This window comes from Erinaceus europaeus, chromosome 7, assembly GCF_950295315.1.
Source record: "Erinaceus europaeus chromosome 7, mEriEur2.1, whole genome shotgun sequence".
NCBI classification, from domain to species: Eukaryota; Metazoa; Chordata; class Mammalia; order Eulipotyphla; family Erinaceidae; genus Erinaceus; species Erinaceus europaeus.
Window position 1 is genome coordinate 5,354,418 of NC_080168.1, and position 19,642 is coordinate 5,374,059.

General features: G+C 46.3%; 1 protein-coding gene and 1 pseudogene across 1 annotated transcript in view; both read right to left on the reverse strand.

Moving 5' to 3' along the window:
- The window catches only part of FARSB (phenylalanyl-tRNA synthetase subunit beta), a 63,428-nt gene extending 53,750 nt beyond the window's left edge, over positions 1 to 9,678 (reverse strand). The window contains exons 1-3 of the mRNA XM_060193666.1: positions 9,569 to 9,678; positions 2,907 to 2,962; positions 419 to 573 (exon numbers count right to left, since the gene is read on the reverse strand). Of these exons, the coding sequence (XP_060049649.1) occupies positions 419 to 573; positions 2,907 to 2,962; positions 9,569 to 9,626 (269 nt within the window). The 5' untranslated portion in view covers positions 9,627 to 9,678. The remainder of the gene's footprint in view (positions 1 to 418; positions 574 to 2,906; positions 2,963 to 9,568) is intronic.
- Positions 9,679 to 11,606: 1,928 nt separating this feature from the next.
- On the reverse strand, positions 11,607 to 11,756 carry LOC132539569 (U4 spliceosomal RNA; annotated as a pseudogene).
- Positions 11,757 to 19,642: the final 7,886 nt, after the last annotated feature.

The following is a 19,642-nucleotide window of genomic DNA, read 5'->3' on the forward strand; positions in this document are numbered from 1 at the left end:
GTGTCTGTCTCTCTCTCTTCCTATCACCCACTTCCTTCTCAATTTCTGGCTGTCTCTATCCAATAAATAAAGATTAAGACATAATAATAGGGAGTCGGGGGGGTAGTGCAGCAGGTTAAGTGCACGTGGCATGAAGCACAGAACCTGCTTAAAGACCCCGGTTCAAGCCCCCGGCTCCCCACCTGCAGGGGAGTCACCTCACAGGTGGTGAAGCAGGTCTGCAGGTGTCTGTCTTTCTCTCCCCCTCTCTGTCTTCCCCTCCTCTCTCCACTTCTCTCTGTCCTATCCAACAATGATGACATCAATAACAACAATAACTACAACAATAAAAAAAGGGCAACAAAAGGGAAAATGATTTAATAAATTTTAAAAAATGTAATAATAATGTAGGACCATATTAATGAGCCCGGCCCCTTACCGTTCTTTGAAGACCTGAAGCCCTCGAGCCAGCCCTTCCAGACACAGGAGGTCATATCTATTGGCAGGGACGTCGATTTTATAAAGAATGACATCAGAGGCTCCCTTTGCCTTTTCATTTCCTTGCTCCTTACTTATGATTTCTTTCTCAGAAGTCTAAAACAAAACATAGAGATAAACAGCAAGTTTTAAAAGCACTTATCAGTCCTATTAAGCAGTAACTCTGTTACATGTGACCTTTTCTGTAGTAAAATGAGCTGTTTATAGCTGCAGCAGAAATACTGGGCTGACCTTTCTAACAAGCCAATCACATGAAAACAGCAAATGTTAGAATCAAGGTCGACAGAAAATACTAAGTGCAGACACAGCATTGTCACTCACTCCAGAGAGCGCAAATTCCTCTGAGGCAAACTTGCCTACCGTTCAAATCATGCTGCCACCCGTTCACATAAGTGCCATCTGAGTGGGACAGCTAGAGCCCGCGTACCTGTTGTCACTCAGTGCCCCGGCTGACTTCTGACAGTGGCTGTACTGTCTGCAAAGCCCAAGCTGCTTACTCCTCAGGCCTGTACAGAAAGCAGTCTGCCCTGCCTTGATCTAAAGCCAGTCTGTCTGGTGTCTGTTAGCACACTGTTAATGGCACAGAGGCGTACCCAAAACCTGTATGGTTGTGTCAGTGTTACTTCTGTATAAGATTCAGGCTTAAAACCTTAGTCTTTGTGGTCTGAGAGGTGGTGCAGCGGATAAAGCACTGGACTCTCAAGCATGAGGTCTGGAGATCAATCCCCGGCAGCATATGTACCGGAGTGATGTCTGGTTCCTTCTCTCTCTCCTCCTATCTTTCTCATGAATAAGTAAAATCTTAAGGGAGTCGGGCAGTAGTGCAGCGGGTTAAGCGCACGTGACGCAAAGTGCAAGGACTGACGAAAGGATCCCAGTTCGAGCCCCCGGCTCCCCACCTGCAGGGGAGTCACTTCACAGGCAGTGAAGCAGGTCTGCAGGTGTCTGTCTTTCTCTCCCCCTCTCTGTCTACCCCTCCTCTCTCCATTTCTCTCTGTCCTATCCAACAGTGACAACATCAGTAACAACAATAACTACAACAACAATCAAAAAACAAGGGCAACAAAAGGGAAAATAAATTAAAAAAAAAAAAAACTTTAGTCTCCTATGGCACAAAATGCTAACTGCTGGTTTGTCAGAAAAGGATGCCTTTTTGCATACGAAAATGTCCAGATTTTTCCAGCAGCCCAATAACATTAATAGGCATCAGAACCCCTTACGGAAATAGCTATGATTCTGTTAAGAGCAGACCATCTTAAAAAAGCACTGCTAACAGAGAAAGAAGGAGGGAGAGGGGGACATGAGAAAATACTAGAATCTTAATAATGGTCAGAGGGGTCAATTAAATTGCTGTTTCTTCAGAGAAGAAAGCTAAATGATCTAGGTCATAGGGGAGGATAATGCAGTAACCAGAGAAATGAAAGCATATGGAGAAAAATAAGGAAAAAAAAAGAGAGAGAAGTCTCAATTCCTTTATAGAAAAACAGCTTATCTTCTTTATTTTTTTAGTATCTCAGCTCATGGAAAGAGTGGGTATCTCAGAGCTAACGAAAGTCTCAGAACTTACAGAGATCAGAGATCACAAAATTTCAGAGCTACAAAGAATCTACAGGGCTCAGAGTACCCAAAGTCCTCATTTCATACATGAAAAGGAAGCTCAGAGAGGGAAAATAACTGCCTACAGCAAATGAAGGTTGCTCAAACTGTAGCTGAAAATTTCTGAGCCCAGTTCTTGTAGCTGACACAGAGCCTTGCAGATGACATCAAAACCTAATAAAAATATTAAAGACAACTTAACACACACTACAGAAATCACACAGGCACATAAATGCTCACTAACAGGAAAAAGAAAAAAGAAAGAAAGAAGGAAAGAAAGAAAGAAAGAGAAGTCAGGCCGGGTGGTGGCACCCCTGGTTGAGTGCATATGTTATAATGTGTGAGAACCGGGCTCAAGCCCAGTCCCCACCTGCAGGAGAGAAGCTTTGCGAGTGGTGAAGCAGTGCTGCAGGTGTCTCTCTGTCTCTCTCCCTTTCTATCCCATCTTCTTCTCAACTTGACTGTCTCTATCCAATAAATAAATAAAGATAATAAAAAAATGTTTTAGGGAGTCAGGCGGTAGCACAGCGGGTTGAGCGTACGTGGCACAAAGCTCAAGGACTGGACTAAGGATCCCAGTTCGAGCCCCCGGCTCCCCCACCTGCAGGAGTCGCTTCACAGGTGGTGAAGCAGGTCTGCAGGTGTCTATCTTTCTCTCGCCCTCTCTGTCTTCCCCTCCTCTCTCCAATTCTCTGTCCTATCCAACAACAACATCAATAATAACAATAATAACTACAACAATAAAACAACAAGGGCAACAAAAGGGAATAATTATTTTTTTAAATGAGCTTACACACAGAACATATGAAATACAAATGCCTCATAGTACATACAATTTCATCAAGTTCCAGTCCAAATTCAAAGCACAGTTCATCAAATTCTTCATCAGCTGGAAGAGAGAGAGCATCCATTTTTAGTGGTTCCGCAGATACAGAAATTTCACTTTCTGACACATCGCCTTACACCATGTATTCTAAATACCAGCCATAAGATAGTATCATTTTAAAATAAGCCACAGAGAGCTCAACCCCAGGAATACTTTTAGTCAGAAGAACTATTAAGTGGGCCGATTCACCTGTGCTATTATCGACAGCAGTTCTATTACCGCCACTGGAAAGTCTGTATTTCCTTCAGAGAAGAGCAACCTGCTAAGTCGGGCTCAAATCTGGAAAGGGATCCTGTTATGCAAGTCCTGTCACTGAGAATTCCCTGAGGTAGCCTGTCAGTTGGCCTCAGAACCAGGATAGTCAGTTTGAATTGTGACACCCTCACTTTGGAGAACTTGACACCATCCATCAAACGCACTTGCACAGACTTTCATGTATAGCATCGAGCTCATGCCAAGATGGAAACGCACTCTGAATGAGTCCTGCCAACACTGGGCCCTGAAACACAGCAGGTCTGATATGGCTGGTGGGTCTCTCCCCGGTTTTTAAACTCTATTCTACTTTACTTCACTACCCAGTTCATTTTCAGGACATTCTCTTTACCAAAAGTGGGTTAAAGAGCCAGGGAGCTCTCTCGGCAGCCCCCCCAACACACACACACACACACACACACACACACACACACACACCACCTCCATACATACCTGAGACCCCAGCTGAGTGGAGCTCTGGTCTAATCCTAGTTCTCATAAAAGTCTATCTAGAGGATTTTTTAAATACACACACACACAACTGAGGATATCTTGACATAAGAATTAAAAAAAAAAAAACATTTTTAACTAATACAATATAGAGAGTATTCTAGTGAAAAGCTAGTCTTAAGAACCCTGCTCCAGGGACCGGGCAGTGGTGTACCTGGTTAAGCGCAAACACTAATGCACAAGGCCCCGGGTTCAAGCCCCTGGTCCCCATCATCAGGGAGAAAGCTTCACACGTGAAGCAGGGCTGCAGGTGTCTCTCTGTCTCCTGCTCCCTTCGGTTTCCCTGTCTCTACACAATTCAAAACAAACAAACAAACAAACACCCTGCTCCGAATATTAAACTTCAATTTAACAAGCATTTCTTGGGTGCCAGTCACAGACCTGGCACTGTATGAGATGCCAGGGCTAACAGAGACAGCTAAGACACAATCCCTGCCTGACCAATCCTTACTTTTTTGAAAAAGAAACCAGCTGCGTAAACCAAGTTCAGAGCACGGGGCAGCAGTGGCATACGGGAAGTAATCAGCCCGGGTCAGGGTCAGCTTGGGCAGCACAGAGAGGACGGGCGGCAGTTATGGGGAGTGAGCAATAGCACAGCCGCTCTGGCAAGTCCAGTACAGATGAGACAGGAGGGCTCCTGTCAGGCAGAGAGAAGACAGAGCAGCAGCAAAGGACTGACGAGCCACCAGATGTGCCCTCGGTCCTGCCTGTGGGCACCGGCTGGGGGCTTACAGCAGAGCATCCGGTCTGCACTCCAAGGGAAGGTGGGGGGGGGGCTGGGGCTGAAGCAGGAGTCTGGTGGTACAGCACAGGAGAGATGGGGAGTTCAACTGGACAAGTAGCTCGGCCGGGAGAGCACAGGGCTCAAATGTCGGAGGCTTCTGGTCGGATCTTCTGCACGTGTCCTACTAGTGCCTCTGACTTTTCTCTCCCGTGAAATTCTAGCCTCTACCTCTATCTCTCCCTCTCTCTGTTATATTCCCACGATATAAATGAAATCTTAAAAAGAAAAAAAAGAAAGAAAAAGAAGAGGAAGGAAGAGAAGGAAAATAGAGCTGAATAGCTCACCAGGAAGACCTGAGCCCCGCCGCCACAAGGGAGGCGTCATGAATCAGCCCACAGGCTATGCTGGCGCTCCCTTTCTCTGAATGAAAAAGCAGGCCCAGGGCTGCGGAGACAGCACAATGGTTCTGCAAGTGACTTTCCGACTTGAGGCTCTGAGATCCCCAATTCAACTCCCAGCACCGCCATAAACCAGAGCTGAGCAGTGTTCCGGCAAAAACAAATATAGCGGTGGCAGGCCCCAGAGCAGTAAAACCGCACACGCAGGAGGTAATGACTCCATAAATAAACAAACAGGCGGAAAGAAAAGATAGAATAGAATGACGTCCTGAGACGGATTCCATCTCACATGTGCTAAAGTGATGCACTGCTTCTCTCTCGTTCTCGTGAAATCAAGTGGAGATGGTGAGCGGCCTCAGTCTACGCGGTGGGGGTGGGGGGGACGGTATCCCCCGCCTCCAGTTAGCTGGGGAGATATTCTCAGGCCCAGTCAAATCTGGAGGACTGTAAACCTCCAGATTTCTGAGCCAGTGCTCAGAAATTTCATAAAGGTGGGTTGCTTTTTTTTTTCCTTGACTTTTTTTTATCTTTTTTAAATTTATTTGTTATTGGATACAGACAGAGAGAAATTGAGAGAGAACGGGAGATAGAGAGGAAGAGAGGCAGAGAGACGCCTGCAGACCTGCTTCACGGGCTGTGAAGAGACTCCCTACAGGGGAGCCGGGGGCTCGAACCAGGATCCTAACGGGTCCTTGTGCTTTGCGCCGCTGCCACGTGCGCTTATCCCACTGCTACCGCCCGACTCCCTGAAGGTGGGCTGCTTTTTACAGTGTTTGGGCTGGTCTGTTACGTATCAGTGAGTAATTTATAGGCTTCACTCCCTGAAGTGGAATGCTGCCACAGCTAAGAAAACACAGAAGTAGCTTCGCAATCAGGTGGCTTGGAGGAGAGTGTAAAAGCAAACCTAGGGCAGCTGATAGGGGTGGGAGAGATGCCATAATGGTTATGCAAAAAGACTCCCATGCCTGAGGCTCCCAGGTTCAATCCCCAGCAGATTGAACACTGCTGGGGGGGGGGGGGGGGGAGGGGACAAGGATGGGTGGATGGATATGGATGTGAGGAAATGGAATTCCCCAAATTTAGACGGGTCCATTAGAGTGTCTCAGAAACTAGGTAAGATGAAGTTACACTAATGCACTAAATGTTTCAGCTCCGCACCAGGCAGATACAAATGTTTATCTTGACACTGCATACCCTGGAACCCCTGCTTCCTCAGCTCTATGTTAACCTGTCCACTTGGCTTCTGTAAACACTGCTGGCTTCCTCCTGAGAAGACAAGAATGGAATGTGCTCCTTGAGACTTTTACCCCAAAGACAAATTAGCAAGGACATGCAGATCACCCCAGTCATGCAGACCCCCACCACCCCACCCCCTTCGCTTTTCCCTTTTAAAAGAGGGTGAATTTCAAGCCTGGTTGTCTCAGAGCTACCGGCCTGGGATCCCTCAGCTGAGGTCTGTCTTTGTCTTTTTGGTGTTGTCTCTTTGTAAGTATGTGGACTGGCCTTATTTTCACTCTTTTAAACTTAAGAATAAATTCCTTATACTTCACTTATATACTGGAGTCATGTCAGTTTGTGTGGGTTCGGATCAGAAGTGCTCTTACAATGGATATGGATGGATGGATGGATGAATGGATGGGGTGAGTGAGTAGTCCAGAGGATGGTGCAATGGATAAAGCACTGGATTCTCAAGCATGAGGTCCTGAGTTTAATCCTGGGCAGCACATGTACCACAGTGACGTCTGGTTCTTTTCTCCTATCTTCCTCATTAATAAAGTCTTTAAAAAAAAAAAAAAAAAAAAAAAAGGAAGAAAGGAAGGACAGTAGTAATAGAAGCCTCTTAGCTTTTAATAAACCAAGTGTGGCTATGGAGGCGGGAGGCCCTGTCATGGAAACTGGCTGAAAAGAGGCCTTTTTATAGACAGATTTGCCTATGGACAATAGAAAATGTACCTGCTTAGCTGGGTGATATAACTAAGATTTCCAACCAGTGCTGGAAGTATCCCTGGGTTTTTCTTGCCACGTAGCATATGAAAGAAGAGGTAGCGCAGCAGGTTGAACGCACTTGGCACAAAGCACAAAGACAGGCATAAGGATCCCGGTTTGAGCCCCCGGCTCCCCACCTGCAGGGGAGTCGCTTCACAGGTGGTGAAGCAGGTCTGCAGGTGTCTATCTAAGGGCAACAAAAGGGAAAAATAAATAAATATTTGGGGGGAAAAAAAAGAGGTAGAAGGCTATTAATAAACAAAAAGGAGCCAGGACTTGATGTCTTAAAAAACTACTCAGCAATCTAGATGTAAGTGTTAAAATTAAGAAGTGACTTCCAAGCTGGGGGGATGGCATACTGGTGACGCAAACAACTTATGCTTGACTCTCCAAGGTTTAAGTTCAATCCCCAGCACCACCATAAACCGAAGCTGAGCAGTGCTCTGATTTAAACTAACAAATTGAGGGCCAGTGGAATAGCCCACCGACAGTGTCCTGTTTTGCCAGGCGCACGACCCAGGTTTGAACCTGGCCCCTCACTGCACTGAAGGAGGTTTCCCTGCTGGCACCGGTGTCTCTCCTCCTCCTCTTCTTTCAGTCTGTCTCCCTGTCTGTGTCGAGAGACACTGCAGCCCAGAGGGCAGACTCTGGAGCCTGCTTCCAGGAAAAACAATTCAGTGACATCCCTCCTCCACTGCGCAGGAAGCGTCTGTGTGTCTGTGTGTCCGCGTGGCCTAGGCAGTGTGCCAAGGGATGATGTGCTGGTTACTGGGGCTTCAGGCTGGGGCACACTTGGGATTACCTGCTCGCTCGGCCCTCTTGCTCTGGGGTAAACAAGGCAGCGTCACCCAGCGGTCAGGTTCAGAGACAACCAAGTCATCTCTGCCAGAAACCAGCCCTGCAGGGGTGAACTTGCCATCAGATTCACGAGCACCTAAGCAGGGCTACAGCTCTCTCTTTCTCTGCAGCTTTCCATATCTCCCTTCCTTCTCAATTTCTTTTTTTTTTTAATATTTATTTCCTTTTTGTTGCCCTTATTTTTATTGTTGTAGTTATTGATGTCGTTCGTTGTTGGATAGGACAGACAGAAATGGAGAGAGGAGGGGAAGACAGAGAGGGGGAGAGAAAGACAGACACCTGCAGACCTGCTCCACCGCCTGTGAAGCGAGTCCCCTGCAGGTGGGGAGCCGGGGGCTCAAGCCAGGATCCTTACGCCGGTCCTTGGTTTGTGCCAAGTGGGCTTAACCTGCTGTGCTACCGCCTGACTCCCCCTTCTCAATTTCTGTCCCTATCAAATACATGTATAGATAAGTAGATATTACTTTAAAAAGTTAAGGAGTGACCAAAGTAAACCAGACCAGCTGGATGGTGGTAGAGATAAACCCAGGAGATGCGAGAGGAGGCTCAGCGGACAGAGCACAGGACTTGCATGAATGGCAGGCGGCCGACCCCAGGGCAGAGCCCCGGCCCCTCTCTCCCTCCTCATTTCCCTTTACGGCTGGACTGAGAATGCACCGCCACCTCAGCGGAGCAGAAAGGCCTGGAGAATCATCCTGGACAAGAGGTGGAGAAGCACGTGCAGGAACTGGGGGGAAACCAGGTAGTTTAGGGGGGAAGCAGCTCAGGAGAGGCCGAGAGCACATCCGGGCCCCTAGCGCGCTACCTGTCAATCATGTCACTACTATACAAGGGACGAGGGCTGGGGAGACAGCAGGACGCTTTCATGCTTGACCCTCTGAGGTCCCAGGTTCCATCCCCAGCACTACCATAAGCCAGAGGTGAGCGGGGATCTAGTAAAATAACAAAAATAAATAAATAAAGTCCATTAAAAAAATGGGAGGGGGGCAGGGGTAGATAGCATAATGGTTATGCAAAGAGACTCTCATGCTTGAGGTTCCAAAGCCCCAGGTTCAATCCCCCGCACCACCATAAGCCAGAGCCGAGCAGTGCTCCGGCATATATATATATAATAAAATGGGGGGCGGGGGATGGGACACCTGATTGAGCGCACATGTTACAAAGCACACGGACCTGGGTTCGAACCCCTGGTCCCCACGTGCAGGGGGAAAGCTTTGTGAGTGGTGAAGCAGCGCTGCAGGTGTCTCTCTGTCTCCCCCTCTTCTCTCAATTTCTGACAGTCTCTAGCCAATAAATGAATAAAATAAAAATAGTGAAGCAGGTCTGCAGGTGTCTATCTCTCTCCCCCTCTCTGTCTTCCCCTCCTCTCTCCATTTCTCTCTGTCCTATCCAACAACGATGACATCAATAACAAGAATAAGAACTACGACAATAAAACAAGGGCAACAAAAGGGGATATTTAAATAAAAATAAAAAATAAAAATAGAGATATGGGGCCCGGTGGTGGGGGGGCACCTGGTTGAGCGCACATGTTACAGTGCTCAAGGACCCGGGTTCGAGGCCCCGGTCCCCATCTGCAGGGGGAAAGCTTTGCAAGCGGTCAAGCAGGGCTGCAGGTGTCTGCCTCCCCCTCCCCTCTGGACTGCTGGCTGTCTCGATCCAATAGGTAAAGATAATAAAAATAAGTTTCAAGAACAGAGAGCTAGACGGTCACAGAGCAGCCTCGGCCGCCACGCGCGGGTGACGCAATGGCAGCCCCGACCCGGCCATCGGCCCATCGCCCCAGACCGAGACCTGCCAGGCGGCCCTACAAACGGCCCTGATGCCTTTTTCGGAAGGACGCCCGGCCCGCGGAGCCCAGGCGGCGGAGCCGGCACTCACTGTAGGTCCGACCCAGCGCTTTGAAAAGCAGATCCCGCTTCACGGTGACAGTCGGCATGGCGAGTCGGGCGCACTGCGCCTGCGCAGAGAACCGGTCCTGGCTCAGCGACGAAGGGACTTAGGACCCCGCCTGGCTCCAGGGGGCTGTCTTACGACCTGCCTGACAGATCCAATAACTCCTCCACTTGTTTTTCAAACAAGGTTAGAAAGAATCGCCCCTATTTATCTTCATAAGCATAGGTGTATTGAGTAAAAAAAGAAAAAAGTTTGTAAACTAGATAGGATTGACTAGAAGTGACTAATACTCAGCAGGCATTGTCATGGACAGACGGCACAATCCCGGACAACGCAAATACACCTTAGAGCCCAATCAGGTGGGCGGGGCCTCGTACGGGGCGGAGACATGAGGGGCGGGGCCATCTGGGGCTAGGCCGTCAGTGGGCGGGGCCTGGGACAACTGAATTCAACAGGTGCCAATTCCAGGAATGGCAGTTTAATTTTCATCTCATTCTTCGTTTTTTTTTCTTCCTTCCTTTTTTTTTTTTTTAACCAGAGAGCACTGCTCAGCTCTGGTTTCTGCTGGTGTAGGTGGTTGAACCTGGGACTTTAGAGCCTCAGGCATAAGAGTCTCTGCATAACCATTGTGCTGTCTACCCCAGCCCTCATTATATTATATCTCTTCTCTCAATTTCTGACTGTCTCTACCCAATAAATAAATAAAATAAAAATAGAGATAGGGGCCCGGTGGTGGTGGCGCACCGGGTTGAGCACACATTACAGTGCTCAAGGACCCGGGTTATATAATATATATATGAATATATATATATAATATATTACATATATATAATATATATGGAATATATATTATATATATGGAATATATATACGGAGTAAGTCCCCCAAGTTGATTCAATTAGAAATCCCCCATATAGAAAGCTAGGTGATTTTAGTGATTAAGAGCAGACATTTAGAAGACCAGGTAATGAAAGAAGTTCCCCTTTTCTCCACCCAAGGACAGCAGAGTTTCTGATTAAGAATGTTGATAGAAGAGATCCCGAAACCCATCTGCCTTGTAACGTTTATGCCTTGAAGTTATATCATAACCCGCATGTTTTCGCTTCTGTAAACTACTGGCGCCCCATGGTAGTTTCAGAATGTTTATTCTAGGAAGGTACTCACTCATGTCACACCCCCCTCGAGACCCCCACTCCCGTCCCCTTTAAAAGGGAGCCGAGTTCCAGACCTCGAGATCTCAGAGCTACGGGGCCGTATTGACACGCCGGCCTGGGATCTCCTAGCTAGGGTTTGTCTCTTGTAAACTTTGTCTGTGTTAAGTCTGTGTACTGGACTTAATGTTCACTCTTTCAAACTTAAGAATAAATTTCTTATACTTCACTTATATATAGGAGTCGTGTCAGTTTGTATAGGTTTGAATCAGAAGTGCTCTTTCTTATATATATTATATATCTTTTTTTTAATTTCTTTATTGGGGAATTAATGTTTTACATTCGACAGTAAATACAATAGTTTGTACATGCATAACATTTCTCAGTTTTCCACACAACAATACAACCCCAACTAGGTCCTCTGTTCATCCTGTTCCAGGACCTAAACTCTTCCCTGAACCACCCCACCCCAGAGTCTTTAACTTTGGTGCAATACACCAATTCCAGTTCAGGTTCTACTTGTGCTTTCTCTTCTGATCTTGTTTTTCAACTTCTGCCTGTGAATGAGATCATCTTTCTGTTTCTGAGTTATTTCACTTAAGATGATTTATTCAAGCTCCATCGACATTGGGCTGGAAATGGTGCAATCACCATTTTTTTACTCTAAAAATGTCCAATAGTTCTAGCTTATCTATCTCTTCACTTAGCTCCCTTGTTTCTTTATTGATTTTCTGCCTGGATGATCTGTCAGTTTGAGAGAGTGGGGTGTTGAAGTCCCCTACTATGACTGTGTTGCTATTAATATATTGCTGTCACTCTTTCAGCAGATGTTTGATGTATTTAGATGGTTTCTCCTTGGATGCATAGATGTTGATAATCATTAAGTCCTCTTGATTGATTGATCCTCTGAGCACTAAGTAATATCTATCCCTAAATTTTAATTTTTGGGAAAAGTTTTCAATTAGCAATAATCGCGCCTCGGATAAACCTCATTGGCTACGATACTGCCACTGCGCAAAGCTTAAATTTTAATTTTTTTATTTTCTTTTTTGTTGCCTTGTTGTTTTTGACCGTTGTTGTAGTTATTGTTGTTATTGATGTCATCATTGTTAGATAGGACAGAGAGAAATGGAGCTAGGAGAGGAAGACAGAGAGGGGGAGAAAAAAATAGACACCTGCAGACCTGCTTCACCGCCTGTGAAGCGACTCCCCTGCAGGTGGGGAGCCGGGGGCTGGAACCGGGATCCTTACGCCGGTATTTGCGCTTTGCGCCAAGTGCGTTTAACCCTCTGCATCCCTATGTTTTAAGGTCTTTAGTGTCAGATATGAGCATAACTGTTCCTGCTCTTTTTTTTTTGAGTGTGTGTGTTCCATTTGATCGTATGGTAGTTTTCCATCCTTTCACTTTGAGTCTGTGTTTGTCTTGTTGAGTTAAGTGTGATTCCTACTGACAACATATGGTTGGGTTGTGTTTCCTGATCCATCTTCCTACTCTGTGCCTTTTAACAGGTGAATTCAGGCCATTGACATTTATTGATATTATAGATTAAAGATATTTTAATGCCACTATTCTAGATTTTTACAGTGTTCTGCTATATGGTATGCTTATGGTGATCTGATTATTTATAGCAGATCTTTCAGAACTTCTTGTGTGAGGATCTCTCTATACATCCCCATCCCTCTCCATTTCTATTCAATAAATTTTAAAAATTTAAAAAGGAAACAACCAGCTGCCAGGAATGGTGGCTTGGTTGTGCAGGCACTGAGCCCGACCAGTAAACCTGGTGGTAATAAAACAAAACAAAACAAACTGCTCTCTAAACAACATTCAAATATTCAAGACAATAATAAACTATAGCCACACATTAGACATTACATCCTCAGGACTTATCCTTTTTAAAAATATTTATTTATTTATTCCCTTGTTGCCCTTGTTATATTATTGTTGTAGTTATTATTGATGTTGTTATTGATGTCATCATTGTTGGACAGGACCGAGAGAAGTGAAGAGAGGAGGGGAAGACAGAGAGGGGGAGAGAAAGACACACACCTGCAGACCTGCTTCACCACCTGTGAAGCGACTCCCCTGCAGGTGGGGAGCCGGGGGCTCCAACCGGGATCCTTTTGCAGGTTCTTGTGCTTTGCACCACGTGCACTTAATCTGCTGCACTACCTCCCGACTCCCTGAGCCTTATTCTTTTTGTGTTTATGGGTGAGGCCACAGCCTCATATGTGCTGATTGTTCCATTTCTTTATTTCAGAGAGAGAGAGAGGGAGAGAGAGAAGGAGAGAGACACTACAGCACTGTAATACCAGGGCTCCCCAAACCTGAGGTGGGTACATACAGGTGAGTTATTTTTTAAAATATTTATTTATTTTCCCTTTTGTTGCCCTTGTTGTTTTTTATTGTTGCTGTAGTTACTATTGTTGTTGTTATTGATGTCGTCATTGTTAGGACAGAGAGAAATGGAGAGAGGATGGGGATGTATAGAGAGATCCCCACACAAGAGGTTTCCCCCACTGCAGGTGTGAACCAGGCTTCACTCCTGGCGGTAAGGACAAGGAGATTGAAACCAGGTCGGTCCTCCAGCACTGTAATGTGTGTGCTCAACCTGGTGCACCACTGCCCACTCCCCTAAAGAGTAGATTCTATAAGCTCTCATCATAAGAAAAAAGGAAAGCAGAGGCCAGATGGTGGCGCACCTGGTTGAGCGCACACATTACAGTGTGCAAGGACGCAGGTTCAAGCCCCCTGTCCCCACCTGCAAGGGGAAAGCTTCACTAGTGATGAAGCAGTATTGCAGGTGTCTCTCTGTCTCTCTCCCTTTCTGTCTCCACCTCCGATCTCATTTTCTCTCTGTTACTACCCAGTAAATCAGTAAAAATAAAAAATAAATTAAAAAAAAGAAAAAGAAAAGCTTCATAACCATTAAAAAATTGGCAGTGGGGTAGTGGCCCTGGCAGTAGCGCTCTGGGTTAAGCACACATGGCACAAAGTGCAAGGGGAGTTCGAGCTCCCGGCTTTTCACCTGCAGGGGGATTGCTTTGCAAGTGGTAAAGCAGGTCTGCAGGTGTCTGTTTTTCTCTCCTCCTTTCTGTCTTCCCCTCATCTCTCAATTTCTCTCTGTCCTATCCAATAACAACTACAACAAGGGCAACAAAATGGGAAAGATGGCCTCCAGGAGTAGTGGGTTCCTAGTGCAAGCACTGGGCCCCAGAGATGGCCCTGGAAGCAAAAAAATAAATAAATAAAAACAAAAAACTTGGCATTGGGAATTACAGTATAACATAAAAAAGCCCATGCATACGGTACAAAAACAAGCTATCAAACAATATACTTCAAATGACCTGTTTGTCTTGTTTTTTTTTGTTTGTTTGTTTTTCTTTTTCTTTTTTTTTCCCCCCATTACCAGAGCACTGCTCAGCTCTGGCTTAAGGGGGTGCAGGGGGTTAACCCTGGGACTTTGGAGCCTCATGCATGAGAGTCTGTTTGCTAATCACTATGCTATCTACCCCTGGCCTCTTGTTGTTTTGTTTTTAAGATTTTATTTATTTATAAGAAAGATAGGAGAGAGAGAAAGAACCAGACATCAGACTGGTACATGTGCTGCTGGGGATTGAACTCGGGACCTCATGCTTGAGGGTCCAATGCTTTATCCATTGTGCCACCTCCCAGACCACTGTTGTTGTTTGTTTGTTTTTTAATGCCAAATGGGACTGGAGAGGCAGACATCTGAAAAAAAGTGTCTTAAATACATACAAAAATAAAAGCATAGATGCAAACGTGAAGAAAGGTAAACAAAATGTTAATATTAATGTTAGGGGGGAATAGGATTATCTTTTACATTTAAGTTTTGTATTTTGCAGTTATGATCATCATGGATTGCTTATATTATGAGGGGGGAAATGTATTCAGTTCTCCTCCCTGTCTCATGAGACATCAAGAAATTACCCAGTGCTTTCACCACGACTGGAATGAAAGCTATGGACTCATGCAAGCGTGCCTGGTGTTTGCGCATAGGATGAGTAACAGACATGCAGAAAGAGGAATGATCAGGCCAGTTTCCTGCAGTGTTTGTGGGCTGTGCGCTTCCTTCCTACATGAGCTCTAAAAATGGGCTTTTGGCATTTCACAGTGGAACAGGAGATGGTACCTCCTCCAGCCCTACCAGGTCATTTCATCCGTGGTGCCAGGGAGTATGCCTGCCCTGTCACGGTCCTATCACATGTCTGATCTTCTCTTCCCACCTTGGACATATTATCAGAAAGAATGAGGGGAGGTGGGCTGTCTTCCCAGAGGTTATGCAAAAGACTTTCCTGCCTGAGGCGCTTCTTCTTCTAGCGTTTGCCCTTCTTCCGTAGCCAGTCAACAGCGTCAGGTTGAGCCTGATGTAGAGTTTCGAGACCTCCTTTGAATCTGGAGAGGTGGCAGTCGTTGACTATGTGGGTCATAGTCTGTCTGGAGCCGCAGGGGCAGTTCGGGTCGTCTCTGGCTCCCCAGCGATGGAACATAGCGGCGCACCGGCCATGGCCTGTTCGATAGCGATTGAGGAGGGCCCAATCATAACGTGCTAGGTCAAAGCCGGGTTGACGCTTGCAGGGGTCTGTGATGAGGTGTTTGTTCTTTACCTCAGCTGACCGCCAGCTCTGTTTCCAAGAGTCTGGAACAGAGAAGTTCAGTGTAGGCGTAGGGGACCAGATTGGGTGACGAGACGTCAAGCGTTGGACAGGGTGGGCGAAGATATCCTCGTATATTGGCAGGTCTGGTCGAGCGTAGACGTGGGAAATGAACTTAGATGATGCCACATCCCGATGAATATCTGGCGGGGCGATGTTGCTAAGAACTGGCAGCCATGGAACCGGGGTGGAACGGATGGTTCCAGAAATTATCCTCATGGAGGAATATAATTTGGAATCGACCAAGTGGACATGGGGGCTACGGAACCATCCTGGGGCACAGTATTCTGCAGTGGGATAGCATAATGCCAGAGATGATGATCGTAGTGTGGAAGCGCTCGCGCCCCATGAGGAGCTGGCCAGTCTTGCAATGATGTGATTCCTCGCGCCCACCTTTGCTGCAGTTTTTATGAGATGTTTGTGAAATGACAGAGTGCAATCGAGAGTAACGCCAAGATAGACTGGCTGGGCTTCATGCCGGATTCTCGTACCGCCAAGCTGCACATTAAGCTCACGCGAGGCCGAGGCATGGTGTAGATGGAAAACAGATGATACCGTTTTTGCAGTGCTAGGGATTAGTCGCCATTTTTTACAGTCATCAGATATCAGAGACATGTCTTTCGTGAGTGTTTCCTCGAGGATGTCGAACTTGGATGCCTGAGTTGCACAGCAGATGTCATCGGCGTAGATGAACTTCCTTGAAGAAGTTTCTGGGAGGTCATTGATGTCAATATTAAATAGCGTAGGAGCCAGAACAGAGCCCTGGGGGAGGCCACTTGAGACAAGTCTCCATCTGCTAGACTTGTCACCCAGATGCACCCGGAATCTTCTGTTTTGGAGAAGAAACGATCTAGTGTTGGCCACCCATGGAGGCAGGCATCTTGAGATCTTGACCAGGAGACCGCGGTGCCAGACCGTGTCATAGGCTGCTGTGAGATCAACAAAGACAGCACCCGTCTTTCAATTCTTCTGGAATCCATTTTCAATGTAAGCTGAGAGGGCCAGGACTTGTTCGCAGGTAGATCTTCCTGGGCGGAAACCAGCTTGGACGGGTGATAGGAATTTCTCTGTCAGAGGAGAGATACGTGACAGAAGCAGCCTCTCCAGGAGTTTGTAGCACACGGAGAGGAGAGAAGTTGGCGCTGAGGTCCCAGATTCAGTCTCCAGAACCACCAGTAAAGCCAGAGCTGAGCAGTGCTCTGGGCTCTCTTTTTGTGTATTGTTCTCATTGAAAATAAATAAATAGTGGTCTGGGAGGTGGCGCAGTGGCTAAGGAACTAGACTCTCAAGCATGAGGTCCTGAGTTCAATTCCTGACAGCACATGTACCAGAGTGATGTCTGGCTCTTTCTCTCTCTCCTCCTATCTTTCTCATTAATAAAATAAATAAAATCTTTAAAAATAAAATAAAAAATAAATAAAATACTTTTTAAAAAAAATTAGGGAAGCTGGTTCACAGGACAAACTTCAAGTTTGGAGATTGCAGTCACCCATGGGAGAAATAACCCAGCAAGTCCTGAGAGCTACAAACAGGAGTCCCAGCCCATCCCAGGGTCACCTTGAAAACTGGAAGTAAGAGGCCAGGTGGTAGCGCAGTGGGATAAGCGCACGTGGCGCAAAGCACAAAAACCGGGGTAAAGGTCCTGGTTCAAGCCCCCGGCTTCTCACCTGCAGGGGAGTCGCTTCACAGGTGGTGAAGCGGGTCTGCAGGTGTCTGTCTTTCTCTCCCCATCTCTGTCTTCCCCTCCTCTCTCCATTTCTCTCTGTCCTATCTAACAACGACGACATCAATAACAACAATAATAACTACAGCAACAATAAAAAACAAGGGCACCAAAAAGGGAAAAAAATAAATATTTAAAAAAACAAAAAGAAAGAAAAGAAAACTGGAAGTAAGTGAAGGAGTTGGCTTGGCCACACACTCGTTCAGTTCCAGGGCTCTGCTGTGTGAGTCTCTGCGGTGTGACTCTGCTGTGAGTCGCCTCTTTAGGAGTCCAGCCTGGACCAGGTTGGTTGCAGTAGCTTGTCTTGGTTCCTTTCTCTTAAGTTTAGGGTTCCGAGGACAGGTTACCAAGCAAAGTGCAAACACAGGTAGACATGAGGGTGATGGGAAGAGAAAATATTATGAGAAATGGATGAACACAGAGTACACATTCTTCCTGATTCACCCCTTGTGGATATTTTAATCATGTGCCTGGTGGAGAAGTGCCTTTCCTCTCTGATATGGAGACAGAAAGCCCAAGACTGCATTTCCTTTGTGTTTGCTCTGCCGGCAATGAAAACACTGGCTGTACTTGCTGCCCTTCCTCCCCTCCACATTCCTAAGCTAATGGGGCCGAGACAATGGTGCTAAAAGTAAAGGGTAAAAGATGACTAGGGAGTAAATTCAGCTGTCTCAAGACTGATACAGTGGGCCAAGAGGTGGTGCAGTGATAGAGCTTTGGACTCTCAAGCATGAGATCCTGAGTTTGATCCCTGGCAGCACAAGTGCCAGTGATGCCTGGTTCTTTCTCTTGCCTCCTTTCTAATAAATAAATGAAAAAAAAATTTTAAATGCCTTTAAAAAAAAAAGACTGGGAGGCCAGGTGGTAGCTTGGCGGGTTAAGCACAGGTGGCATGAAGCACAAGGACAGGCGTAAGGATCCCAGTTCGAGCCCCCGGCTCCCCACCTGCAGGGGAGTCGCTTGTGGTAAAGCAGGTCTGCAGGTGTCTTTCTCTTCCCCTGTCTTCCCCTCCTCTCTCCATTTCTCTCTCTGTCCTATATAACAACGATGACATCAATAACAACAACAATAATAACTTCAACAATTTTTTTAACAAGGGCAACAAAAGGGAAAATAAATAAATATGAAAAAAATAAAACTGATACAAATCAGGCACAAGTTCTCCCCTTCCTTTACGCACCCCACAGACCAGGAAGATGTATAGCAATTACTTAAAAGGTTGCCTTTGTCTGTTTCTGCCTACTCTGTAGTATCGAAAAAAACCTGCTCCTTTCACCCCTTTGAGGAGGGGGACCTCAATAAAACTGTGTGGCTTTTCGAAGGTGCAAGGAGAACTTCCTGGAGGGATCTGGAGTCTTCTACACACCAGCGTAATAAACTCCTCTCTTTCACCAAGAACTGGCTCAAGTCTTGTGCTTGGGGGATCATTTCTATAACAAAAGAACGTTAAATAAATGCTGGTGTTCTCCATAATAACTTCTAAGAGTCTTCACTCCCAGTGCTGTGATGATTTATTTAAATGGCTTATTTTGTAGAGCAAATATCATATGCTGACATTAACTGATGGAACGATAACAAACGCACCAATACCAGCAGAGTTTTCAAAGTCTGATATAAATGGAAAGAGGTCAGGAATGATGCACAGGATCTGAGATCTTGTATATAGACGCATAAAGCAGCAGGAAAATTCGGAGGAAAGGAATTCTTGGGCCTGAACTGCAGACCATGGTGGCTAAAACGTGTCACTAACTCAGGCCAAGATTGCTGTGCTGCTGGCTTGTCAGAGTGATAAAACAGCTCATCCAGAAGACAATAAGAAAAGAGTGAGGGGGGTCGGGCGGTGGCGCAGTGGGTTAAGCGCATGTGGCGCAAAGTGCAAGGACCGGCGTAAGGATCCCGGTTCGAGCCTCTGGTTCCCCACCTGCAGGGGAGTCGCTTCACAGGCGGTGAAGCAGGTCTGCAGGTGTCTTTCTCTCCCCCTCTATGTCTTCCCCTCCTCTCTCCATTTCTCTCTGTCCTATCCAACAACGAATAGCATCAACAAGGGCAATAATAATAACCACAACGAGGCTACAACAACAAGGGCAACAAAAGGGGGAAAAAAATGGCCTCCAGGAGCGGTGGATTCATGGTGCAGGCACCGAGCCCAGCAATAACCTTGGAGGAAACAAAAAGAAAAGAGTGAGGCCAAATTTCTTGAACTTTGTTCAAAAGAGCCCTGAAAATAAAGTCTCTTGAAGGACATTCCATGGACACTACCATAGTGATAGCAACCTACTGTTTTCTAACCAGAGCTGGTCACGTCAGTGAATTATGGTGAGCATCATGGATGTGTGAGGGTGGGGATGGGGGGAGGAGTCCAACTAAACATAAAAAGAGAACGAATATTTACATTTCTGTGTGGAACTCTATCACACTGCTGGTGGGAATGGAAACCTGGTGCAATCATTCTGGAAGACGGTATGGGGAGTCCTTATGAAGGGAGCAGACTGCAGTGACTCCATGACA